Source organism: Syngnathus typhle, linkage group LG3 (assembly GCF_033458585.1).
Source record: "Syngnathus typhle isolate RoL2023-S1 ecotype Sweden linkage group LG3, RoL_Styp_1.0, whole genome shotgun sequence".
Classification (NCBI taxonomy): domain Eukaryota; kingdom Metazoa; phylum Chordata; class Actinopteri; order Syngnathiformes; family Syngnathidae; genus Syngnathus; species Syngnathus typhle.
Window position 1 is genome coordinate 4,919,052 of NC_083740.1, and position 26,419 is coordinate 4,945,470.

The 26,419-nt window shown below is 42.9% G+C and overlaps 4 protein-coding genes and 2 long non-coding RNA genes across 9 annotated transcripts; 3 read left to right on the plus strand and 3 right to left on the minus strand.

The window, feature by feature from the left end:
* Positions 1-217: 217 nt before the first annotated feature.
* Positions 218-1,620, plus strand: LOC133150865 (uncharacterized). Its single transcript, XR_009713827.1, has 2 exons — positions 218-342; positions 418-1,620. It is a non-coding gene; the product is annotated as an uncharacterized LOC133150865 (long non-coding RNA).
* On the minus strand, positions 1,196-9,230 carry rhot1b (ras homolog family member T1). 2 transcript variants are annotated; one of them, XM_061273448.1, is made up of 19 exons: positions 8,537-9,230; positions 8,091-8,149; positions 7,899-7,980; positions 7,472-7,515; positions 7,333-7,386; positions 7,011-7,063; positions 6,674-6,782; positions 6,063-6,164; positions 5,663-5,761; positions 5,473-5,581; positions 5,255-5,375; positions 5,092-5,176; positions 4,724-4,869; positions 4,399-4,499; positions 4,112-4,242; positions 3,904-3,987; positions 3,678-3,800; positions 3,401-3,603; positions 1,196-1,983 (listed from the first exon to the last, which is right to left on the minus strand). In XM_061273448.1, exons 1-19 carry the CDS (start codon positions 8,571-8,573, stop codon positions 1,866-1,868), a joined length of 1,860 nt encoding a protein of 619 aa, XP_061129432.1. In that variant the 5' UTR covers positions 8,574-9,230; the 3' UTR covers positions 1,196-1,865. The 2 variants fall into 2 exon arrangements, with proteins under 2 accessions (XP_061129432.1, XP_061129431.1); XM_061273447.1 differs by lacking the exon at positions 1,196-1,983 and adding an exon at positions 2,274-2,543.
* A 44-nt stretch (positions 9,231-9,274) lies between these two features.
* On the plus strand, positions 9,275-11,624 carry tefm (transcription elongation factor, mitochondrial). 2 transcript variants are annotated; one of them, XM_061273456.1, is made up of 5 exons: positions 9,275-9,430; positions 10,035-10,525; positions 10,652-10,801; positions 10,891-11,069; positions 11,141-11,624. In XM_061273456.1, the coding sequence occupies exons 1-5, from the start codon at positions 9,388-9,390 to the stop codon at positions 11,406-11,408; spliced, it is 1,131 nt and encodes a 376-aa protein (XP_061129440.1). In that variant the 5' UTR covers positions 9,275-9,387; the 3' UTR covers positions 11,409-11,624. The 2 variants fall into 2 exon arrangements, with proteins under 2 accessions (XP_061129440.1, XP_061129441.1); XM_061273457.1 differs by having other exon boundaries at positions 9,306-9,445.
* A 202-nt stretch (positions 11,625-11,826) lies between these two features.
* suz12b (SUZ12 polycomb repressive complex 2 subunit b) lies at positions 11,827-18,081 on the minus strand. 2 transcript variants are annotated; one of them, XM_061273446.1, is made up of 17 exons: positions 17,748-18,081; positions 17,383-17,527; positions 16,819-16,865; positions 16,677-16,741; positions 16,509-16,577; positions 16,376-16,425; positions 15,981-16,066; positions 15,679-15,910; positions 15,491-15,596; positions 15,314-15,419; positions 15,056-15,233; positions 14,870-14,955; positions 14,623-14,766; positions 14,361-14,518; positions 14,041-14,239; positions 13,824-13,903; positions 11,827-13,715 (listed from the first exon to the last, which is right to left on the minus strand). In XM_061273446.1, the coding sequence occupies exons 1-17, from the start codon at positions 17,760-17,762 to the stop codon at positions 13,400-13,402; spliced, it is 2,082 nt and encodes a 693-aa protein (XP_061129430.1). In that variant the 5' UTR covers positions 17,763-18,081; the 3' UTR covers positions 11,827-13,399. The 2 variants fall into 2 exon arrangements, with proteins under 2 accessions (XP_061129430.1, XP_061129429.1); XM_061273445.1 differs by having other exon boundaries at positions 14,870-14,958.
* A 437-nt stretch (positions 18,082-18,518) lies between these two features.
* utp6 (UTP6 small subunit processome component) lies at positions 18,519-23,618 on the plus strand. The gene is made up of 19 exons (XM_061274318.1): positions 18,519-18,762; positions 18,989-19,073; positions 19,161-19,202; positions 19,294-19,386; positions 19,682-19,729; positions 19,802-19,865; positions 19,933-20,051; positions 20,134-20,211; positions 20,357-20,438; positions 20,522-20,603; positions 20,676-20,854; positions 20,926-21,005; positions 21,072-21,149; positions 21,209-21,388; positions 21,752-21,832; positions 21,921-22,030; positions 22,098-22,164; positions 22,504-22,576; positions 23,182-23,618. The coding sequence occupies exons 1-19, from the start codon at positions 18,671-18,673 to the stop codon at positions 23,334-23,336; spliced, it is 1,788 nt and encodes a 595-aa protein (XP_061130302.1). The 5' UTR covers positions 18,519-18,670; the 3' UTR covers positions 23,337-23,618.
* Positions 22,921-26,010, minus strand: LOC133151363 (uncharacterized). The gene is made up of 2 exons (XR_009713893.1): positions 24,911-26,010; positions 22,921-24,282 (listed from the first exon to the last, which is right to left on the minus strand). It is a non-coding gene; the product is annotated as an uncharacterized LOC133151363 (long non-coding RNA).
* Positions 26,011-26,419: the final 409 nt, after the last annotated feature.

Below are 26,419 nucleotides of genomic sequence, written 5' to 3' on the forward strand. Positions count from 1 at the left end.
TTTTACTTGACCACCATCGTTGGGAGGTGAGTTCAAGTGATGGAGAAAACATCGGAGAAGAGGCTACTTCCACATCCGCTAGAGGAAAAGTTGACACATTCGTCAACTCAAATAAATAAAAATAAAAATCAATCCTAGAACAAAGTCCTTTTTTGAGGAGAAATCAATTCCCAGTTAGGAGAGGAGGAGGCAAGTGTCCAAGTTTGAGAAGCAGCCAGGATGCTGCGCAACAGCAGCGAGGAGTCGAGGACTCTGAAATTTAAAATAAATAAATAAAAATGACATCATCGACTAACACAGTGCATTACATTGAGTTCCATACGCTATTTTAACCAGGTTGAGGTAAGTAAACACTGAAGCTTGCTTTATTTTTTTTTAAGTGCGTCACAATACCTTTTCCCACGTCTCCCCGTTTAGAGCGTCTGCTATTTCCACCTCATGGAAGTCCCACAGGGGGTTGTGGTGAGAGCTGTCTGCTATGTCGGTGTTGAAGTCCTCCTCCGCCGCAGGCTGGTTCAGCTCCAGAGCTCCGCACACGGAGGGAGAAAAGCCAGGATGGAGATTGGGAGAAGAGCCAGGATGGAGATTGGGAAAAGCCCCCCCCCCCCCCTCTCTCTCCTCCATTTCAGCAGCTGACTGTCACTCACACGCTTGGTTAAAGTCATGTATTTGTTCCTGTTGAGTGTTATACTGATTGTATTGTGAACTTAATGGCAGAATCTGTCGTTTCTATAACCGAAACTAAATTACCCTTTCTCCCTCGAGTGAGCTATAATAAATAAATAAAAATAAATAAATGCTCGGGGAAGTTCAGACAAGCACCCATATATTAACTGGAGACGTCACATAATAGTGAGGGTGCCTGGAGGATGTGACAGAAGCTTAGCAGATGTTGCAATAGTGATAAAATGGTGTAAAAAGCAAGATTTTTTTTTTCGCTGCAAAAAAATATCTACGGCCAGTAATAGGCTTTAGAGGGAATAACCTAAAATATGGCAAGATTTAACAAATGTGTTCTAAATTGGTTTTAATTGGATTTTCTCTGCTATACTGCCATCTAGTGTTCGGGGGGAAAACAGTTGTTAAATTGGACTTTAATTGACTATTGTGTGGTTAAAACACCTCACGTTTCTTTTGCTCCCTAAATCCGCTGGAATAGAAAGCTTCGATAATGTATAGAAAAATTTAGATGATGTGAAAACAGAAAATTTTGGATTTATTGTTTCCAAAAGTTGGGGCCTGGTAAACACTGTACATCCAATTGCACCGTGGGCAGTTGTACATTACAGACAGACATGGTTGTATCTTCTGCTGCAGGGAAGTTCTTTCAAAATGACCACCAGGGTGTTTTTTGCACTTTCAGGTACATAGCACATAATGATGGCAAGTTATGCGTGGAATGTGCTCAGAAAATATGAAACATGCAAGTGTATTGCAGCAAGACTGTAAATTGAACCGTTCAAATTCCTCATCCACTCGATTGGCCATAAAAGGCAAAAAATAAATACTATCAATGCTTAAGTGTCAAGCTCAGAGTTATTTACAGTATGTACACTATCACTATTTAAAATATTGCATTTCTTACACAGTTTGACAAGTTCACTCGCTTTTTTTTTTTTTTTTTTATCTAACAGATCCTTATTCCCTTGTAATACACTTCCATTCGCAGCTTCTTGTTATATTCCTCCAAAATAAATATATTGGGGGGTTTTTTCTCCACACATGTACAATAAGCAAAAAGAAACACATTTCAAACAGAAACATTGCACAATTGCATTTTTTTTCTTCTGTCTTCTTTAAGTTGACTGTCTTAATAATTTTGTTCCTTTACGTATAGAAGAGTTTGTGAAAGGTAATGAGAGGCATCACCGCGCTTTGAGCAGAACTCTGTACATTGCAAAGCCCAACACGGCAAACATGGTGGCGCCAACGCTAGCACGAAGCCAGAAGGTGGAGCTCTTCAGGTCCGCTTGGCTCATATGTCTGTGACAAAGACAGACAAGAGGAGAAAAAAAATCATCACATCCAAGATTTGCCAGTTAGGTGGGGAACAAGGGGATGCGCAAAACAGGATGACAAAAATGATGAGAAAGGATAACAGTCCGCAGATGAGAATCTAAACAAAATGACAACAAAAAGGAGAGCGAAAATATAAATGATTTCAACGACACGCTGGACAAGGAATGTAAGCAAAAGCATATAGTTACGAAGAGAATATGGAAGAAATAGACAAAAAAAAAAAAAAAAAAATTGTAAAAGTCTCCTAATGACAGTTTCCAAGGCATCTTTTTTTTTTTTTTTTTTTTTTTGTACAACTTCCCGCCCGTACTTTTTGATACATCTCTTGCAAAGTAACTTGTTTGGAAATGAGGGCAAAGAGTGATGCATGGATGAGTAAAAAGAAGAGCTTGGCTTAGAACCTGCGGAGAACCACAGCGTGGAGTTTGGCCCTGACCGTCTGCAGCAGCTCGGAGTTGAGCAGGTTCTGACACAAGCAGAAGGTGCAGCGATTACAAGTGCACATGCAGCGCAGTCGAGCGTGGCTGAGGAGAAACACGAGAAAGATGGAAAGACCTGACATTACGTAGAAATCTGGGAATTAAACGGTAATAATATAGAGACATCAAGTCCAAGAAAATGCAGTTAAACGAAAGCGCGATGCCTCCACATGGATCCGATGTGAGCATCTCTGTGTTTGAGTCTGTGTCTGTATGAGGGGGGGGGGGGCAGTGCCACAGGGCAGTCGAGTGTACTGATGCGAGAAGTGAGGGAAGTCAAGTGAGCGATGCAGCAAAGTAGTGCAACATCCACCACGACAAGCCCCGGCAGATTCCTGACGCGCACACAAGGGAAAGAAGTTGAATATTAAGTCAGACCTGCAGCAGGTGAAGGGGGAGGAAAGACGGGGAGAAACACGAAAGGAAAGAGGAAGGAAATGAAGCAAGGAATGGACAAAGGTCAAGAAAGGAACAGAAGAACTGACGGGAGGGATGAAAAAGGTAAGTAATGGAAAAAAAGAAGAAAAATAGAAAAGAAAGGAACAAAATGAAGGAAGCAGGTCAACGATTCCAAAATGAATGAAAGGAAGAAAAAGAAATGAGGAAGAAAGGAAAAAGTAAGCCATGAAAGAAAAGGGCAAAAAGTGAACGGTCAGAAAGCAATGAAAGAAAGGATAGGGGAAGAGACAAGGGAAGAAAAGCAAAAAATAACAAGGAAATAAAAAAAGTAAACAAAATGGAAGGGGGGAAAAAAGACTGGAAGAAAATCTGGAAAGGAGAGAAAATAGGAAAGAAATGAAAGTCAATTGCGGAAAGAAAGGAAGGAAAGCGAATAAATACAGCCCCCTAGTGGCACCACCTGTGACATACATGGAGCGAGTCGATGGCGAGCGCACACTTACGGGTACATGGCCATGGTGCTAAGTTTGGTGTAGATGTCTCTGTCGGGCGCTCCGGCAGTGTTGCAGGTGAACGACTGCGGGGGAGGCATTTTATGCTTCCGACAGAACTCAAGAGGACTGCAGCCGTACAACTGTTTGGTCTCGGGCAGGTCCGACTTGGCCGCGATCATCATGCACGGGATCTTGCAGTCCACAAAGTGTTGCTATGAAAGTATGAGTGAACAAACCAGGATTTTATTTATGCATTTTTAAGTGCGGCTGGCATGTTGACACGTACCTTGAAGACTTTGGCGCAGTAGTCGAAGGAGTACGGGTTGCTGACGTCATAAACCAAGCAGATGATGTCACAGGCCAGGTCGGCGTCAGACAGATAGTCCAAGTCGGGGAACACTTCATGAAGCTGAGAATGAAAAGAGGGAAGGGGAAAAAAAAATGTTGACTTTAGTTTTGCTTCTGCTAAACAGTCATTCAGATGGTCATGAGTCTTATAGCAAGACACTTACTAGAAGATATTTCTCCTGACCGTAAACAAAAGTCGTGCTGATGGCGTAGTAGGATTTATGTTCCTCTTTGATTATTTGCTGGTGCTGAAACAAGAATAATCACAAAAGTGTGCAATTGAGGGAATCAATTATCTTTACGCAAAGACGAGCCACGATGACAAATAGCTGCCTTATTTATTTTTCACGATGGACGCATTTGATGGTTTACCATTAGGTTCCTCCCCAGAAAGGCTTGGAGAAAGCCACTCTTCCCGCTGCCAACATCTCCAAAGACGTTACAGCGGAAGACGCCGCGTTGTGTCTGCTTCTTCTGCAAGTCAATCTTTTTATCCCTGGTCACTGCATGGAGGCAGGGTAGGGGAAGCAATTATAACGCATCACAAGATTTAGGATTTAGAATTAGGACCTGACCCGTGGATGTCACATGCTCGCCAGTCGCAATCATTCCAAATAAAAAATAAAATAAATAGACAAAAACGCATCGGTCCAGTTTACCTGTTATCCCGGTTGCTTGGGACTCCTGCTCAGCAATGATTGAATAACCAAGATAACCCAGATACTCCAGGCAACGCTGCACATCCAGATAAGTTGTTAACCTAGACCGCCAAAACAAAATCAATAAAATATAAAAATACAAATAAATGAAAATAAACAAATGGCAAAAAAAAATTTTTTTAAAATGGTGGACCATTTTTCAAAATAAATTTAAAAGCGCCACATTTTCACAAATGAAGATAATCTCAACTCCAAATCATTGTCTTCTGCATGGGGATCAAGCCTCATGTGTGCTCCCCCATATATTAGAAAAGAGGCCACTCACGTCCATTGTGAGAGATAACCCTGGTAGGTGATCCAGCCCTGCTCATTGGTGCACACCGTGTTGTTGACGTCAGGACCCCAGGGCATGTAGGGAAAAACATCAAACAGGTCCCGCAGCTCCTCCGGCGACAAGGCACAGTCACGATCCTAAGATAACACAGACAGAGCACAGCACGTGATACACTTTCAATGTCGGACTTTCCCCTCTAAGCTCACCGCTAATTCTCTTCTCAGCAAGGGAAATCAAGCCTTAGCAGGGGGTCAGCTTCAGTAGGTGGGTGTGAGGGGGGGGGGCACTTAAGTTATAGGCTCTAATGCAGGCTGAGCAGCTTTTCGGACTTGAAAGAAAGACGCAGTCGAGGATTATACCTTGTCATGTTTGTCGAAGACACTCTGCAAGAAGAGGTAGGCTGTGTGGTTGAGCTCTGTGGTGCAGTTAGGGGGAACTTTCAGCCTGTAACACCACCGTCAAAATCATCTGTCACTTGAGAAGAAGAATTTGAGAATGAGGGCCGGCATGGACAAAACATACGGAGGGAAGAGGTAGTCCTGATTCAGCTCCAGGTCGTCGTCATATCCGAATGTCCTCAGCACAGTCCACGTGGTTTCGTGGCGCCCGCGCTGGATAAAAAGCGTGTGGAGGAACAGGAAGCCTAGAAGGGCAATAGAAAGAAGCGACATGGCTCATATTAAGACTCGAGATATAGAAATGTCCTCAAATTGAGCCCCCGGGTTTTTAAGAGTGGCAACCTTTTAGAGTGAGTCCATTGTCGCACACTCCATCACTCAAATTTTTCCTCACGACATTTTTCACATCCTCCAAGGCCTGCGGCTCCAATGGCAGGTTGAAACATGTTTTCTATGCGGACATAAAACAACATTTGTTGAATCATTTCGGAAGCAGGCGATGTTCAATAGTATCAGCTAAGAGAAGCATTACCTGAAAGAAGTTGAGCTCACTATCGTTGAGAATACCGTCGTTGTCCAAGTCGGACACTTTGAAGATTCGCGTCAGTGCTTTTATACAGAGTGGCTTCATCTAGAAAGAAAAACACAGATTTACGATGCTTTTACATTCACATGTTTCTGCTCAAGGGCCACATTCGATTTTTTTTTAAATGGGATGTTAACAATTATTATTTCGCTAGATAAATGAATAAAATACTGATGAGAAATTAACAGAGAGCAGCTAAATTAAAAAAATAAGTTAAATCAAAATGTCAGTGTCTCAAACTTATAAATGTGTGGCATGAAAGAACTACACACATTATGTTGAGATCTTAAGCATTGTTATGTACTACAATTCATCAGGTATTCATTATGCATTATTTAAAACTTACATCTTTTTTCTCTGGACAGTAAAGTGGCCCCGTGGGATGGAGGACAGCCTTTTGGGCATAGTAGAACAGCTCAGAGATGTTCTTCAGATTCTTTGCGGAGCACTAAAAACAAGAAAGGGTGGAAGCACATGACTTTGTAGTTTAAAAAAAAAAAAAAAAGCTTTGGGACATTTTCTTGCCCAACGTGCATGTCCACGTGTGTGTGTGTCAGGGGCGGTCAGACAGGGTATTAAAACACAGGATCCGTCTGAGCACCCTGACTGCTCTGATTATCCTGTCTGCGAAAAGACAGGTGATGACCCGTATGGGGGAAGGCATTAGTATGCCACTAGATTGAACAAATTAACTCGGAAGAATAGCATTAGATTAGTCTCCAAACCCCAAAAGATGATTAAACCATCTTATATTAAAGTTTAAAATCACAAACTAAGATGGCATGGCAGGTTATTAAATTGGGCTAAAAATGTTCTGCTACTGCAACTAACAGTGGCTGCTATTCAGCATGATGATGGCAAACCCAAAAAATATTTCATGATGCGTTTTTAGTGACCGCATTGAGTCGATAAGATTCATGCGCTTGCGCTCTTTGATGAGTGAGAAAACTTTCCCACCTCGACACAGGTCTCAATCTCGCTGTACTGGTTCATAATTGGCAGGATGGTGTCCATGCTACTGTGCTCCACCAGGTCAGATTTGTTTCCCACCAGGATGAGAGGAACCCTGGCCACACAGTAACACACACACACATAGAAAATTAAAGGCCACGTTGTGGAAAGATGACTTTCTATCGCATTACAGTACACAAATAGTTGCGTTTCTGGAAAAGTGGAAAAAAAATGTATCTACCAATCACATTTCACCAAATATTCTGACACCAATTCTCAGTTTTGATTGACAACGCTACAAAACAAAACAAGTGCTTCTCTAAAATGTAGACAAAACACAAACCTGCTATCCTTGTCCGTGTTGTCAAGAATGAGGGGGATCCAATAGCTGGTCACCTAAACCAAAGAACAAAAGAAATGCTGTGGTCAAACTATTCCCAGAAATACTCGGTTTACGCCGTTATATTAAGGGTTAGTACACCCGTTGCAATGCATATTGCTGTTTTATATCATTGTCTATTGAAACGGGGTAAACATGCAAACTCCACACCGGGCAAGGGTCGGCACTGTGACTTGAACCCAGAACCTCAGAACTGTGTGGCAGCAGTACTAGCTAGGCTTTAGAACCTAGCTATTAGCATCAGGATGGTCATTATTATTATTACCTTCTCTATCGATGTCTTATTGTTGACCGAGTACACAATGCAAATCACGTTTGCCTACAGGAAAAGAGACAGGAGGCCAGTAAGTACTTGTTGAAGTCAGTCCTTCACTTTACATGAAGGGGGGAAAAAAAATAATGACCTTAGAGATCTCTTGGAACAACTGCTCATCAGTCTGCTCAGCATCTGCACAGGCAAGACAAAGGGTATGATAAACCAAAATAAAAATATAACAATTGAAACTTAAACATAAGCTCGATTACTCAGTACAATACGACAGTTCATTCAACATTAATTAAATGTATAAATTCATTTCAAAAGCAGACATTCAGTAGACAGCATGGCGGCAAATGACAAGCATTAAAAAATAAGTTTACCAACATACTGCTTATCTTCAAACAATAACTTGTTTGGCTTTTTAATTCTGCTAGACTTTGTATTTTTTTTTCTACAAATGTGTGACAATAACAAATGTTGAAATGCTACTTAAAACACGCCATGTGTAGTTCATGAAGATCTTTCTGACAGGTCGACAATAGAAACGCCTATTCTCTGGCTTTTAATTGTACCTGAATAGTCCACAATATGCGTGGGGACTCTCTCTGGAGTGACATCTGCAGGAATAGTTATCTCTTCAGCTCGGTAAGGAACCTGACAGAAAACATTCACGTCACTTCCAATAGTCAGGCTGAGCTCTTCTCGTGAGATGACTTTTACTCTCTGTGAAATCTAACCAAAACAAAAAAAAAAGTCATCCTTACCACAGTTGGGAATTCCTCGCTGACCAGAGACATGATGAGTGACGTCTTTCCCACCTTGGCTATTAATCCAAAAACAGGAATTGAGTGGTCAATGCACCAACCTTAGACCAACTATTGACCAATGAATAAAATAGAGATGTTTCAACAGAGTTAAATCTAAACGCATTACGGTGTATGCGGAAACATCCAGGTTGCCTGTTGGGTGTCATGTTACAGTAGCGTCTTTAAGAATTGTATGTATGAAGGACATTTATTGATCAATCAAATGTGAGAACAAATAAGGAAATGCAAACTCCACACACACTATAACCATGTGTGTGGTTGTTGCAATAATGAAAGGGATGCGCATTCTGTGGGAAATGAATAGCATTCCTTCAGTTATATTCAAGTAATGCGGATAGTCATTACGCAGCATAGCAGTCATATAAATGAAAAGGTCCACTTACGTTCGCCAACCAGTAAGATTCTGACGTCCTTGCGCATCGTCCCTGGTGTGTTGTTCACCTACGCCACGGTCGCACAACTTGTCACACATTTATGCTCCCGTGGGCAAGGAGGACGCGCACAAGCCTCCAGCTAGCAAGATAGCTAGCTAGCCGCTACGTTTGCATGTCACGGCGCCGATAGCAAGTGGAAAAGCAAAAATATTTGTAAGATACGCTGTTTATGTTACCAAGTGAGTCGTAAGACACAAAGTGCAGAGCGAACCCTCGGCGTAAGTACAGGGAGCTCGGCTAATCTACTCTGACGGAATTTAGCAGGAGGTAGCTAGTTTCTTTGACCACGCCCCTCCAAATCAGCTGACCGAGATAGGGAAGTGACGATTGCAAAATAAATAAATAAATAACTAGAAAAAATACCTCTGAAAAAACAAACTAAAAGTTATTAAAACAACCGTACACTTTTATTTTATTAATATTACATTACAATTTAAATTTACAGCTCTCCCACGACCCTAATAAGAACAAACGGTTTGATGTTCAAAAAGTTATGACAACAGGAAAGTTAAAAATAAGAAAAAAACAGGCCAGGAGGTAACGTAACATAACTTTTCAACTTTGACATAAATTCTGCTATTGTAAATACAGATCAAGTCCATTTTTTTAACGCGGTTTGGAAAATAAAAATGACAAAACGATATGGAAAAAAAAAGATCTACGGAACGTAAAGCCATGTGCTTGTTTACACCGGACATTTTTAACGCATCGGACAGCAACTACAGGACCGAACAACAGAATACTTAACGCAATGACCCAATTAATATAACAATTAGTTTTGAAAGACTTCAGTAGTAAACATGTGGGTCGTCAGGCGAGTGTTGTCGTCTGTTGCCCATAGCCGTAAGTAGCATTCAGGTACCTATTTCACTGCAGCGCCTGGATAGTTTTCTACCACAAATTGTGATTTACATGTCAAATCGTTTCCAACTAACACGTTTGCTCACGCTGTTTTAAAACGATCGATCCAATGCAAAATGAAAAACTTACTAAGAATGGCAAAGGTGGTAAAAGTCTTCACTGTCTAGATCACACGCGTTCATACCGTTGTGGACGACGACAAATAATACAAATTGGTCAAGAATGACAAATGGGTGTGTTTGTGTGTGTGGGGGCGGGCACATCTTAAAGGTATACTTTTTCCCCCCCCCAGGACAAAGAGGAGATTTTGGAAAATCAAAGCTGGTGTCTTACACTGACAGAGTACTGCATATTCATGATGTGTCCGAATCTAAACGGCTGTTGAATTAAATGCTCTGAATTATATTCTAATCCACATGAATAGGCAACTAAGCAGATAAAATAGCGTAAGAATTCCAAAGTGCAGCTGATGGTTTTTAAACTTTCGGAGTAAAAGTTGTTTGTTTATAAAAAACAGATACCTGAAAAGTTTAATCAAACATGTGTACTTACCAGCCGTAATAAACAGCTTGCGTTCCCTGTGTAGGTCCGTATACTGGTCCCCCAGGCTTGCTCCGGTACCCGCGACCAGGTTCCCCCTCCGAGATGGAGTTGCGCTACCTTCAGTGCACGTGCTGCTGGAGGAGCAGAATCCCAGTGGCGGGATTCGAGAGCCTCAACAGCACCATCTCACCACCCTGCGAAGAGGACGATGACAGCGAGGGGCCCGCCGCTCCTCTCGATGCCTGCTACTCCTCGGAACAACGCGACGCCATCCTTACGTTGCTCAACAACGCCTCGCTCACCGAGCTGGCGGGCGTCAAGCTCCTCCGAGGGCGTAAGTCGGCCAATATCGTGGAGTACCGGAGCAAACACGGCCCCTTTAAGACACTGGAGAGCGTGGTTAACGTGCCGCTGCTTAAGCACAAGAGCGCTCTTGTGGTGTTTGAGTCCATCCTCAACCCGGGGAAGAGGAAGAGGGTGCGCATCCAGCTAGCAAAGTTCATCAGGCCTGAGGTGGACAGGTCCTGGCTGGAGGTAAAGATCCTTGTGGCTGTACACCAGCAAGGATGGTTCTTTTTGCCACAGACCACAATGTAATTGGCAAGATACTGTTGGATTGTTTGATGAATCTTGTTTCTATGATGTCATTGCGAAATCCAGGATGCCAATTCCATCGTTTCACTCGTGTGCGCCACTAATCGAATAGCGTGGGCGCACGTGGGCCGAGGGATGACCGTCATGGACTGGCAGCACCTTGATTGTCCAAACTTCTTAAAGGGCACCTACATGGCGTCGTCATACTTAAACGACGTGAGTCTCGTTCTTGATTTCTTCATTGTTCTTTAATGGATGACCTAATACGTGGTGCAAAAATGGCGTGCAACTTTGCGAGCATCCAGGTGTCAGCGGCGGTGTCCCTCCTCCCTTCGGCGGACTTTTACATCATCGAGAAGCCCTCCATTTCCGTTCAGAACACGGCGCTGTTCCCAGTCATGGCGCACTTGAGGGCGGTGGAGGCCATGTTGTTTGCCCTCCTGGAGGCCAGAAACTTCCCACAGGGCACCAACATTCCTCCCAGGTTCGACGCTTTTTCTCTGAGGTTGACTTTCTGTTGACGCCGACATCTTAAGCAGCATCTTCTCATGACAGAGTTCTAAACATGATGCGGACTGCCGTGGGACGCCACTTTGGACTCATGGTGGGCGAGTCACGGACTAGCGGGGCGCAGGTGGTGCGGCGGCTGATGACGGAGTCCGTGACACAGAAGATGCCACGGATCAACTTCCCGCCAGAGCTGCTGGTCAAATACAGGAACTGGTTCCAGATGAGCAGCAGAAGAGGCGGAGGAGAAGAGCTCTGCGACGCTCTGCTGCAAGCGCTGGCTTTTTACGAGCTGCTCAGCAAATCCTCTGCTTAGGCACCCTTGTGATTCTTTATTTCTTATACTATTACTTGGCTCTCCAGAGTGTGAAATTATGCAACAAAAGAGCATCATTATTTGATCTGTGAAAATGATTTGCTGGATTTGTCTTATTTTAAATGATTATTTCAGGTCTAAATTGGAAGAGGATTGCAATCTTGAAATATGAAAGCCGTATACAAATACAATAAACTTTATGGTGAAAACAATATACATACAGGATAAGAGTGAACCAAAATGTCATCAATAATATCCTTCAGAATGCCAAATATGAAAAGATTCGCCCATTGATGGATAGAAGCAGATAGCAAGACAAAGTTAAGCAAATGAAAATGCCTTGAAGCATTTTGAAAATGATGCTTTAGGGAACTCTCGCCAGCTCCAGATTTTGGCCACTTAAACATTGCAGGCCAAATGAGGTTGAATGTGACTTTATTTAAGTGTAATTTTTTTTTTTTTTTTTTACATGACTCACAATCGGGTGTTTGGGAAATGAAAGAAAAAAAGGCTCCCTGTTTTTAATCAGGAAATTATACTTCTAAAAACTTAGAAACTTTGGGTTGTTGGTGGAGCATCGTTGAGTTTGTCCAGTCACCCAGTAAAAAAAATGTAATCAAAATATAGATAACCACTTAGTTGCACGGCACTGAAACTCCAATCTAACTGATTGTTCAAATTCTATTGCTCAGGAAAAAAACTCAAATCTGCTTTCTTAGGGGTGGGAAGGCAAGCACAGTCTCTTATGGCACAAACTATTTGACATTTCTTGGACTCACAGTATCAACAGTGATACTAAAATGGAATTTCTCCCAGTTCTCCACTGATGGGAAAAACAGGCTGCATGCCACGTTGTGGCGCAGCACTGACTTATGCAAAATGAATATCTCTACATATAAAAACATCAAGTGCTAAAAAGAATCAGCTAAGGGTTTAAGACAAGGCTACCTTCATACCACGGACGTGTACAATTCATGTTACCGAGTACAATTTCAACTGTAGTTTTGATGATCCTCATCTATGAGCAGGAAACATTAAAATGGTAGAGAACCAGGATCCAGTCCTCCTCAGTGGGCCATTGTGACTTTATTCAAAAAATATGTTTACATATATATATGAATATGTATATATATTCATATATATATACACATATGAATATATATATACACATATGAACACATGCACACCCGCTCGCGCGCACACACACACACGGAGGATTTGTGGGTTATAACATTGTTTAGGCCTTGTTCACATACCGTTTTCTTCCATGTATAATGTGCCCCCATGTATAATACGCACCCTAAAAATGGCATGTCGATGCTGGAAAAAAACCTGTACCCATGTATAATACGCACCCAAATTTTGACTCCTACTTAAGCCCGTAAACGTAAAATTATTTCAGAAAAAAGATCATCTTTGGGAACAACCGGAAGATATTCTGCGGGTCAGTATCACTGCGCATGCGCTAGCAAACTCGATAGCGAAGAAATGGTTCGGATTTGTGGAGGGTACATTGTGACAGGTGATCGAGCAAGCGTCTGATACGAGAGCATTGTGCTCGTATGGAGCGTGTTTGAAGTGAACAGCAAAGAAAGCGCATCTGTAATGGCAGCCTCCGTATCATATCCGGATTTAAAAAAAAAAAAAAAATTGTACCCATGTATAATGCGCACCCCAGATTTCAGGACAATAAATTAGTTAAATCTTGCGCATTATACATGGAAAAAAACGGTACTCCTAAATCGGGGCTTCCCCACCCCTAGAATGCATTCATATTCACCCAGAACCTCTTTGATGCGGGCAAGTCACTTGTGCATCATTCATATTTGGTTGAGTTCAAGTTTTACAAAATGTTTGTTTGCAGTCAGTCACTCGGCTGACCACCTCTTAGCACCAAAAGGCTGGAAATATTTATTGAAACAAGGGGGGGGGGGGGGAACAACAACAACCTTCCCCTGTGACTACTACAAGTTCCAGGCATGGGGCTCGCATCAGTCTGTGAGAGCGCTTTTTGTCCTCTTGCCCTGCTTCCCCGCACCGGGGGACGGCGCATTGCCGTTGCAGCTCCCCGCCGCTGCGAGGAGCGCACGTTCCTGCCGCTCTTCGGCATCCTCGGGGAGATCCTCCTGGATCTGCTTCAGGCGCGTCATGGCCCGGTCGATGGTGGCCGTGCCTACCAGGTTGAAGTCGTGCATGCTCACCAGGTGCAGGAGGAAGTTGCGGCAGAGGTTGCGGCGAACAATGTGCGCCCCGCAGTCCTCCACGAACAGCATGACGGCCTGGTTCATTTGGTTGTCGGCTATGAACCTGCCACGCACATCACAACGTAACTTTAGCGTGGCAAAATGACGAGCCCCGAGTTATGGTATTCTGTGCAAAGTACATTCCGTTGATGATGATTTGATGTCCACGTACCCGTTCTGCATGACATGAAGGTTCCATAGCTTCATAACCTCCTTCTCCCCTTCGTTGACATCAGTGAACTCATCCAGTTGCTGGACAAATAGCATCATACACAATCGGTGCTGATCACGGTGCCAAATGTTTTTGCTTCGACCAAACACTTTTATCTGTCGTCCGTCTTCCATTACATTACAGCAGAAAATGCCTGGTACTGGCTGTTCTTGCTCACCGTTGCCGTTTTCTCTCGGAGCCACTCGGGGTCCCGCTCATCCTCGCTGTCCACTTCCATCTCCTGCGGTCGCAGCGGCATGCAGCTGTCACTGTGGAAGTACAGACGGTTGTGTCCGCTCACATAGGTCCGTTGCGGCTCCAACTCGCCGTCCTCCAACTCCAGAAACTCGGACAGGCTTGGCTTGGTCCTCTTGGGCCTGCAAAAGAAGAAGGAAATAATTAGGCCTTCTAACGTGACTTCATTGTTTAGTTGCTTCCAACATTTAAGCCGCCAGCCAGCCATTCAACGCAGCTTCCACAATGCGGTCAACAGAGTACCTGCAAACCAAAATGTGAGTGACAGCGGTCCTCTTGACGGGGCCGTTGCGGCTGAAAGCAAAGCCCGGTTGACTGTGGATGTCCTGAGGATTGCCAACGTATGAGCCATCGTAACACTCGTTGATGGAGACGTCTATTCTCGCTCCTTTGGGGTGAGGCTGCCAAGTCAAATAAATAAACCCCACCACCACGGATTGCAATATTATTCTCAAAGAAAATGTCAAGTTTCCATTCACAAGCAGACCTGACGGTTCTTTCTTACCACATAGTTGAAGATGAAGCGCGAGTGGGAGAGTTTGAGGTGTTTGAGGAGGCCGTAGAGCTTGCTGCAGTTCAGCGTGCACCAAGGACAGTGAAGGTCGTCCCTCGCCTCTGTCTGTTGCCGCGTATTGTTGTTGTACAGGAACTGTGACGGAAAAGTGACAAAGTGAGAGTCACGTCATTGGTGACACTTTACAAACAAACAAAAAAAAGTGCGTAACCAACTTTAAAATAACCAAAGCGCCTACCTGATAAAATATCCGTAACTTTTGACGCGGCTCGCACGGGACGGGTTCGTTCCTCGCATGGATGTCTGTGCTGACGGCCTCTTTCACTGCTGGGAAAAACAACACAGAGGAATTTGTTCAAGCAGAGGCACACTCTCTATTTGACTGAATATAGTCCGCAAAAGTGCTCAGTAGTCACGACCTTACCTAAGGGTGTTGCTCTGTGGTGACTAGTCCTGGTCTCCATGGGGCCATGGGTGTCAGAGTTTCGGGTAGCAAGAGGTTTTGCGACAGGGGCCGTGGACTTCCCGCTGGCCTCGCCGGTCCAGCGCAGAGTAAATTGCAACGTGGGTCCCTGAGAAAATGTTTCAAACGGTGGCAGCCTCTGAAATAGGCGATAGTTTGGTCAGTGGTCTGATATGACAGAGCGGATTAGAAGGCGCACGTGGAGCACCGGCCTCACACCTTGCCGTCGAGAATCGTCTCCCACGTGGCTCGCTTCTTGCTCACGGGGCTCTCCTGCATTCCCTGCATGGACACCTCATACTCTCCATCCAGCAACTGCAACCTTCTGCACAGGTCATAGACAGGTTTGGTTTCAACTCTTCACTCAAAGGTTTCATGAAGGATCAATAAATGTACCTGTTCTTATCAAAGACTGTCATTTGGGCAACATATGTCTCGGTTGCGTCCCCTTCGTCCTTAGGAGAGGAATTCCTCTTCTTTCTACTTTGAGTATCTCTCACATCTACACAGACACACTTAGGCCGTCATTACATTTGTTTCACAGAAGGCTCTTCTGTGGACCTCGCGAAGTTCATTTCTTTTACCAATGTTCTCGTTAGCTTCACCGTTGGGCAGGCCATTGGCGTCCCTCCGGCCCGTGCGTGACACCCTGAAGAGGAGCGAGTACGATTTGACCATGTGGATGTTGCTAGGCTCAAACTCGTTGCTGGACACCACTAAGGAGGGACAGGAAGCCAGCTTGCTTTGCTGGCTGTCAGGATTCAAAGGCACCTGCTTTTTACCTGTAGGCACTTGCTTAACCGGGCAGCTGACATCCTGCGAGGAGCCGAAGAACGAGAGAATGAACAAGATGGTGCGATTTGTGAGACTGAATGAGACGCCTTACCTTGCGTTTTTTATGGCAGACTTTGACAAGTAGCACCTCCAAGGAGACAGAATTTTGCTCATTCTCCGAGTTCTGAGATGGCTTTTCTAGACGAAGGAAAGAGACAATTACATTCTCAGTAATGGAATGAAAGTCAGAGTGGATCACCACCTCACGCAAGATTATATTTAATACTTTGTAGGGAAGTTTAGCAACATGCACGCAGACTCAGTTCACTTGACACACTCTTTAGTGTTCTGACAATTAGAGATGTCAATCAGGGGAAGAAAAAAAAATCACTAATAATGTTTTATTACATTTCTTCCTCGTGTCATTTCCAGGCAGAGGACACCAAGGTGTGTCGATATTCATATTCCGGCAAGCGTATCAAGAATTTGGGGCGGAGCTCTACTTACCATCCTTATGGAAGAACCCAGTGAAGGTTAACTGCAGATGTGATGACAAGCTACAAAAAAAATCATCAAAATTAAGTTACATGTGACTATTTGGCTATTAGTAGCATTAAAAGATCATAACATCCCACGTTACCTGGGAGATTCCTGCTCTCCCTTCATCTTCTCTACAGTTTGTAACATGTTATCTACTTTGAATGCTTTCCTGGGAAAAAAAAATATATTATTCATATTTGTAATTTCCATTTCACTCATAAGATCACAATTGGGAAAGGCATGATGCACAGGCTCGGTTTTTGTGTACCTTTTGGCATTTGAGCGACCATTTCTATGGGACATGAAGGTGAGAGTCCTGTGCAAAAATATCGGCTACAAGGCAGGGTGTAATTGTTTGTTTAGATATTCAATTATTTTAAAGTATTAATGGATACAAATCTGTAACTTACTGCAATCAAGTTCCTGGTGCGAAGGAATCTGTATATCTGTGTTGGCTCTAGGAAAGAAAGAAATCTCTTTAGCCAACCATGTGCTGTATATTGCTGTACACATCATAAAAATTTCTAAACAAAAAGAAATGTCATAAGTGTAATATATACAATCAAACGAGTCACTAACAAATTAAGAGGCCTATCTACTTTGGGTTTAATTACATTTAGGACTGACGCTAACAAGTGAGGTACCCCCCCCCCCCCTCAGTTTCTTTTTTACTATACTATTGCAAACGAGTAAGTTGGTTGTTGACAACCAAATCCAAAATGTTTTTAAAAAAAAATCGCACAATGTACTCAGTATTTTTATTACAAAATTTACCACTCTGTAGTAAAATAAATGACAGTTTGATGCTACTTCTCAGTTATTGGCTGCGGGGGGGGGGGGGATAATCTGCTTGGCCTAGGGGAACATCCATAACACGATCAGAATCAAACACATAACTACTAAATAGACACTGTTGTTTGCAAATGCAAATAAAATGAAACTAAAAAACAACGCATCAAGGGTTGAAGTCTCACTTTCGAAGGCCTGCAAGAAAAGCTCATGGTCGGCCTGAATCTGCTCCATCTTCGGCTTCTTCACGGAGTTCAACATCGCCGACGAGGCGGGGTACACGGCGCCGTTCGCTTTGTAACCCGCCCCGCTCATAATGTGGCCCGAATTCTATGAGCACACATAATATTCCCATAAAAACACACAATCACAAGACAAACAATAGCTGTGCCGCAAAAGTTGCCGTCACCACTAGCACGGTAGCTAGCGAAACCACACTTGCTAACACGCTTGTTTAGCTTGGGTCGGTGCTCTTTTCGTCCGGCGTGAAACTTATGATGACTAAATAGTTCGCTTTTGTGTGTATTTGTCCTGAATAAAGGCAGCCTACCCTGGCGGATGGCATCAATTTGTTAGCCTCGCTGCCCCCAGCACAAGCCTGGAAGAATCAACAGCGGAAGCCCATGAAGATGAACAGGACGCGACGAGTAGCTTGTCGCTGGCTAGTTAGCTCGTAAGGCTAGCATAGTTTACCGGTAAATACACCGGTAGCGGTCCCGGGTTGCCGCTTACAGACACAAATATTGCTCTTATGTCGGATGTAGATTGAATAATTTTCATGTCATTAATAACCACGCATGGGTAATTTATTGCCGTGCGGCGTCCTTTCAATTTATAATGAACAACAGAGGATTGCTCATTTGTCAGCCAATGAAAGCCGGACTGTGTGGATCGTCGGCTGCGATTGGCTACTGGAATCAGGAAGTGACGGGTACCCGCTCTCGGTTTCTGCGATTTTGCGGGAAACTAGGCGAGTTTCAAGTGAATGCATGACCCCATACGTCAGGCTTTCTTACCTGTCTAATACATGTTAAGTATGTAAAAAAATAAATATCGCCACACATAATTTAAAATTTAAACTCACCCGACTGCCAAACTCGTAAACTTAGACAACATTGTCATCAGCACAGTGCACAGAATTTTTTTTTTATTTGTAATTGGTGAAATTCTACCAAAAAATGTATAACAGATATATATTTGGAAATGATCGGAGAAAATGATCAAATAATGTATCACCGTTTCTTCCTCTCAAAATGCGATTAGTGTACCCCCCTTTTTTATTTTTATAGATATAGTTTTTGGGTCGGAGCGATTTGGTTATGGACCCGGAAGTGTGGCGCATCACAACTTCCGGACATGTGTGAGCGAAGTGGTTTGTCGCTAACGCTGTCTCGTGGTATGATCCTTGTTTGATTATAGGGACATTGAATTTAATCAAAAGATCGGTGAATATATTTATTTTGAGGGGCCAATATGGCAGAGATCGTTCAGCAGCGGATCGAGGACAGAATACCGGAGTTGGAGCAATTGGAAAGAGTGGGACTATTCACTAAGAAAGAAGTCAAGTAAGAAAATACGATGATAAAAACGAAGGGAAAAAAAAACCATTATGATCGTGCGGGAGAAACATCAGGCGTAATGAACTTGTAGTTTGACTTCTTAACATGTTCTTTACGTAAACTTTAAAGACAAAAAGAAAAAACCAATTAGGGTACTGTACTTGATCATGTATATGTGACTTATGAGTTATACTTTTCCTGAATTAGTCAAGCACAATTTTGTGTTTTACAGAGCTATCATCAAAAGGGTGACATCACTGGAGTACAAACTCCACAGGCTGATCATCAATAAAGATGACTTCATAGGATACATACAGGTAGAGTGATCAAATCTTAAAATCACTCCCATTAATTGGACAAATTTTGAAAATGCTCATTGATAGACAATGTTGTTAAAATTGCAGTATGAAATCAACGTCCTGGAGTTGATCAAGAAGAGGAGAGCGGTTGGTGGACATATTCTATGGATGACATTATCATGACATTAATCTTTGCTGTTTAACAAACTGCATTTTGTTGACACGTTTGCTTTTGCAGCATATACGCTACCACTTTAAGAGAGAAGAAATCGAGTTTCCCATCATACAAAGAATCAACAGTGTCTTCAAAAGGGCCACAAACAAGTGGAAGGTATTCCGAAAAAAAAAACATTCCCTTACGGATCAAGGATTAAATATTAAGGGCATGTTGCCCAACGAAAGAATAACAATCCAGTTGCGGTGCTTGATTAATTAATGATTAAGTTAGCAAATCAATAATGACCAAGAAAGCTGGAGAGTGGAGACACAAAATTTCATGTTTTTATGAGGGAAATCTTATTTTTACACAAAAAAAAAAACCCACTCAAAACAAAACAAAGCTGTGACTTTTAGCAACATGAGAAAAAACATTTAAGAAATGCAAAACCAACATGTTTGCCTTGCAGGATGATGTGCAGCTTTGGCTCTCGCATGTCGCCTTTTGTAAGAAATGGGTACGTTACAAATGAATCATTCTCAATTATTTTCATTAGCAAAGGTGTAAATTGGTGACCATGTTTCCTCAGAGTACGCAGGCGCAGCTCAGCAAGGTGTTCTCAGCAATGCTGGCCATCCACCCTGATAAACCAGGTACTCTTCTCATTCGTGGCGAGTAGGAACCAAACATCAGAAGCTATTTGACCGTGTGTTTTTCTAGCACTTTGGATCATGGCAGCCAAGAGCGAGCTGGAAGAGAGGAATTCCTCAGAAAGTGCCCGGCATTTGTTCCTCAGGGCTCTACGCTTCCACCCGGGCAACAAAAAAATCTACCAGGAGGTAGGGACGAAGCACTTATAAGACATTTTCACCCATTTTGACTCCTAAAAAGTATTCTCGCTAACTCTGTAACGTGTCGCAGTACTTCCGCATGGAGCTGTTACACTGTGAGAAATTGCGGAAGCGGAAGGCTGAGCTGGAGCAAGCTCAGATTGACCTTGTGAGTGATACATTTTAAGAAATCCATCTTGAAGTCTGACTTTAAAAATGATGTAGAAACGAAGGAAGTGTTTTTCAGATGCACCATAAAGCTGGATGAGTCAATAAAGACATGCTCCTTTTTTTTTTATTTTATTGGTGAATAGGATAAATATGAGTTTTCTCCAGAGATCCTTAGCGGGAAACTAGCGATGGTTGTGTACAATGACGCCACAGACAAAAACAAAGGTCGGTGTGGTTCTTCCTTTAAAATTCTGACATTGTTTAACAAACTATGTATTAAGTATGCATTGTATGTTTTCATCCCACAGACGCAGAGTTTGTCATCTCACTCCTCAACATCGCATCAATTTTTGACTTCACCAAAGATTTCCAAGAGGCCATCCTTCAGGAGTAAGTGGCGACCAAAACTAAACAGTCCCAAAAATCCAAAATGAAACTCACCCTGCCTTTCCTGTCATCCAGCTTGCAAACCAAATTCCTCGCTGATAGCGTGACATGGGACTTCTTAGCCAAGAGGGAGCTGGAGGCTCAGTGGGCGGAGGAGGTGCTCCGGACCGCCAAGGGCCGCGCTTCCGAGGTCGACCGAAGAGAGGCTGAATGCTGTCGGGTCTACGAGAAAGGACTCGGAATCATCAACACCGGTAAGAGGATTCGCACGACCCGCATGTGTGCCTCGGAATGAAATAAAACTCAAATGTCTCATCCTTGTAAGAATCCATGTGGACCACCTATGTCACTTTCTGTCTGGAGAGGGTGAAAAGGAAGACAAATGTCCAAGAGTTGAAAGACAAAGTAAGAAAGTTCTTCTTCTACTTCTTTTTAGATGAAATAGATGAAAATACTATTTGTGTTTTACAGAGACAAGAGAGGCTGCTGGGACTTCTGCAGCGTGCCCACGACTCATCACTGCTGAGGGAGGATTTCTACAAGAACTGGGTAAGACACGTGAAGAGTATTCCACCCCTCGTCTTACCTAACGCAATGTCGTCGCGCAGATGCAGATCCTGCTTTTGTCGGGAGATGAAGAGGGCGCAGCCCGCATCGCCGTAGCAGCCACGCAGCGCTACAGCCAATCCGTGTCGGCGTGGAGCATGGCCTTGCAGACGCTGGTTCAGTTGGGGAAAGATGACGTCGGACCGCTGTTCCGGGATGCGCTCACGCGCGTTCATCCCAAGGTAAACACACCGCTAAGGTGCTGAAATGAACAATATTTAAACCTCACCACTACAAATTTGTCGCCAAGAAAAGAGTTTGTTATTGTCTTACTTGGATTTTCATAAGCAGTAGCAGCACGAGGAGGATTACTACACTTTATGTAACTTTAGAGTTGTTAAGCCCCAAGGCATCTTGAAATACTGTCAAATTAAATGCAAAATAATGGAAAAATACACATTCTGGATGTGAAACAAATTAATGTGAATTACAATAAAAAGAATGATTTATTTTCGACAAATGTCATGGCTTTTTCGGTTTCTGCTAAAAAATTGTTATAAAAAAAAAAAACCCAACTTCTTCGTGAACTTCTTTTGGGCTGGCAGGAAAGCTTACCAATTTGGCGGCTGCAGGTCCAGTGGAGCGTAGTCAAGCAGAACCCAGAAGAGACGGAGGCCATTTTCAAGGTTCAAATTAAATCCGTCAGACAACGGCGATCCGCATTGAGCAGTTCACACGATGATGATACTTTTTGTTCTTCCCGCTTGTTCTCAGAGAGGTCTGTCCTCCGCGGTGGAGGCAGTTGCCATGGAGATGAAAGAGGGCTATGTTGATTGGTCATATTCCACTGGAGGCTACAAGAAAGCGAGAAAGACTTTCAAAAGGTAAGTTATGCCATCCTGGCAATAATGTCACTTAAAGGACTATGAAGGAATAACTTGTGTGTTTTAGTTTACAGGAAAATCGGCCTCTATCCAAATTCTTCTTCACCAAAATGATACACATTGAGAAAGAACAGGTGTGTGCATTCAATGTTGTATGTTGGGAAAGTGAGCTTTCAAAATACAATGATGTTTATTATTTTATTCAGATATGGCTACTCAATGTACAAAAAAAAGAAAGGTTTTACTTTTTTTTTTTTATCTCACATCTAAATTTTGATGGGGTTTTTGTTGGACTTACAAAAGCTTGCACAATACAGCTTATACCATGATTCTCAATTCATAGCTATGACGTTTCAGAAAAAAACCCCACCCACATTCTTAAATATTACTAAATGTGTTACTCTATTGCGCGTTATATTATCCTCGAAGAAAAAGTGTAAATAAAAAAAATTAACGTTGTGTTGATCATGCAGGAGACCCCAAAGATGAACAATCTGAGGGACTACTACGAGAGGGTCTTGCAAGAGTTTGGATCCTCTGATGAAGGTGAGACGAGAACAGGTCAAAACATCCATTCGACACCGTACTGTCCATAAACCATTTGTTTATAAACAAGTTTAAGTCATGAGTTCCACCAGCTGGAAAAATGACAAAAAGTAGCACCCTAAAGTGTTATAATCTTTTAAAATAGAAATGATGTCACTGAATAGAAAGAATTAAAATATGGCAGGATAATTCAATAGACATAGTGCATCTCCTTCTGGTGTGCACGCTTTGGCCAACAGGGGGCATTGTACTACCTTACCTTACATGCCGTACTCCACGTACTAATTTCAAACACAGAAAAGTTAGTCTCAATTAAACTACAATAAAATAGTCATTTTTTAAGCAGGATAACAAAAATATGCCTGTGAGTATATTTATGCGTCTGCTGTGGTCAAGTACAAGTTTACAGTTTAGAACCACAACAGTGATGCTAGTTTTGTTGGCCTGTATGAAATTTTACATTATCTAAACATTCATAAGACTTAGTTGGCTCTGATTAAAATCACAAAATATAATTCTCCTCTTTTATGTTTAATTTGAGTTTAGTTTGACAGTAAATTTGAGTTTAGTTTGACAATAAACTTCAACCTGACCTGTTTGTCAAGATCTGTGGCTGGAGTACATCCAGGAGGAGATGGGTCCCCTTGGCCAGCCAGAGAACTGCAGCAAGATCCACTGGAGAGCCATGAAGTTTCTGGAAGGCGAAAGTGTGGAGAGGTTCATCTCCAAATATACGCTCCTGCAGACTGGGCACCTCTGAGTACAATTTGAAAAAGCAGAGGTTGCGTGTTCTTTAAATCAGGAGTTGCTCAGCCTGAGGGGGCTTATGAAGATTTAGGTTGGTTTTCCACAGTCGTCATTGGACAGATGGCTTGGTTTCACCATGTTTTACCAAATTTGCTGACCAGATTCCAAATGTTTTCCAGAGATTTAGAGGGAGATGTTTCCAGTTGCAATTACGCCTTGTATTAAAGTTATGTGGCAAATTTATGTCTGTGTAATTTCCTGTTTAGACACACTTCAAATAAAAATATTACATTTGTTTTGGAATAGCATCTTTGAATTCCAATGTCAGTCCAAGTCGTACTTACACATTTTGGTAAATCCTATTTTAATTGATTCAATCCAGAAATGAATGTCATCAGGTGGGCGGAATCATTCTGGTTTCTAAATCCATCCGACTCATTCAAAGGTAAAGTTAAAAAAAATCTCAGAAAAAATATTATACAAAGTTAGCAGAAAAACTAACAAGGCAGACAAAATGGCAACAATGTATTTCAATACTGATCCCTTTTGAAATGATAGAATTAGAAAGTTATGTATCTGTAGCAGTAATAAGAAATCAAAGCAATATCCAATCAAGAATCAATCTACTCAGCATCTTATTTGCTCCCAAACGTGAGATTATTACAATTTCACCTTTCTACACAATTGGAATCCCTTCAATCTGCTTGACTCTCAAACCTTCTTGACGAAGATGTAAGTGAAGAGCACCAACATGGCCGCCAACAGTAGCCCAATGGCAAACTGGTGGACGCTGATGACCTTCTCCAGGGCGTGTATGCGCTCCTCCATGGCACTGGTATGGATGTAGTCATAGATGGAGGCCCCGATGCTCCACACCGCCCACACCGCATCCACCAATGCCTTGATGGTGGGAGAGACCATTGAGGGGGCTGCTTGCAGCCGGGCACCCTGCACAGCCACTGTGATGAAGCACACATGAAATGAAGGACCTTTCGCAAAAAAAAAAAAAAAAAAGCAGCAATGAACAATTGACTACTTGTGTCCTAGATTTAACTGTATTGTTTGTAACTCTGGGATGCAATCATCAATTTTAAAATTATACATTTTGTCTATAAATGACCAAATGTTTTATGTCCCAAACAAATTAAATAAATGCTAATGGAATATAGTAAACCCAGTAGGATTCTCAGATGAGCAGATTCAGGCCAATTAGTGGAGGTCAGAGTTCAAGGAACACATGGCGAAGCAGCATTTAGCTGTTATGCAAGTGCAATATTGTTAAATACACGGACACGACAATAAGATAAAGCAAGTAAATAAATACAATAAATAAAATAAAAAATAACAAAATTCACCATTATTGAAGAAAAAAAAATCACCAATATGATTAATGCTCTAAAAAGAAAAATCTATCGAGCTAAATCATGCTGTTTATTGTGCTGCACTGTTGATGCATCTCCAAAAGTAATGGTGCATGATGAAATGAGTGAGCTCAAATAACTGTAGAATTCACTTCTCGAGCTAAAGCTGATGAACATGAGTGCGCCTATATGTGTCGAAGGAATAAAAAAAAAAAAAAAACCTCACCAACACAGAACAAATCTTAACGCGGTGGTCGATACGTTGAAGAACATGCGTCCAATTGGTTTCAGAACTTGCGAATAATGTCATTTCATTTACTAAATACCACCCGATTGTTTGTTTCTGTCGTTAACGCTTGTGGCTTCGCATCAAGCCCGTTTAGGAGCGTGCACGTCACTTCCGGTCACTATTTCAATCCAAGAGCATCTAATAAACTAAACTAAAATAATGGCACCGCTGGACCTATTTTTTGGCCCGTCCTGAATGACAGCATAGCAGCGAGAATAAAGATGCTAACAGTTAAACATTAGAATCGTTAAAAACCAAAACAATCAAAAAGCATTTTTGTTGCTAACTTTAGGCTGAGTGACAGCAAACTACACGTGACCACTCAAAACGTCCAGCTTTTTTGACAGCTGAGCAATGATGACGCTTGGCCACAAGAGGTCGCCCTGCATCCGCTACAATTTGGTACAGGGGAGGGAACGAGGGCGAGATGAACCCGACAGGGATGAAACCTTTCCTGGCGCCTTGACAGTCACAACGCGGTGGAAGGAACACCTTGCCGAGAGCTGCGCAGCAACAGAACGCTTAGACATTTCCTTCTCTTGCTGATTGATTTGGAATAGCCCCCCCCCCCCCCCCTCTCAAAAGACGCACAACTGGAGAGGAGAAAGGTTGACACTCTTTTTGGGGAGGGCCGGGCAGCTCCTTCTTTTCCAGCTGTTTGGGAATATCCCGCTCACTCCCCGTCTTCAAGCCACACGGGGAGGAGGGGCTTCCTCCGTCTGCCTCCTGCCGGCTTGGCTCCCCCTGACACGGTGCTTTGGCTGGCGTGCGCACCCACCCGGGATCTCTCCCTGAGGGAGGGGGGGCTTTCTGGTTTTTGGGGAGGACACTGTTGCATGTGTTTGAGGAGACGATCATGCGCAAGGAGGGGTGGTTGTGCAGCCGCTGCTGGCAGGGGCGGTTGTGGGTTGGTTGGTGGGTGTCGGGGGTGGACTGTCCGGGGCTGTTGCACAAGAAGATTTGCCCACCCACCCTTCTTAAAGGATAATGTGGACGAACGGGGAAGTTTGAACTCTCCTGCAGAGAGCCAGGCTACCAGACAGACAGTGGCTGCTGCAGCCCCCCCCCCCCCCCTTCCTCTATGAGCCTAATGTGGATGCTGCTGCATGGACGTGACACCAACCTACCTGCAGATCGACAGGCAGCATCACCTTGACTCGGTAGGTATCACTAAGCCTTGCTCAAAGTGTGGCTCATGGTCCAACAAAAAGGTTCTGGGTCATTTTAATGGGTCAGAAAAAGCAGCTTTAGTTATTTCAGTAATAATCAAGCATCCAGTGTATTTGTGTGTGTGTGTGTGTGTGTGTGTGTGTGTGTGTGTGTGTGATGTTTTATTTTATTTTTTTTACAGTATCTTAGGATATATTTTAGTACATTTTGGTCCCAAGATGAAACCGTTTGAGAAACTGTGTTTTAAGATTATGATGAGTCCTAATTTTATTTGTG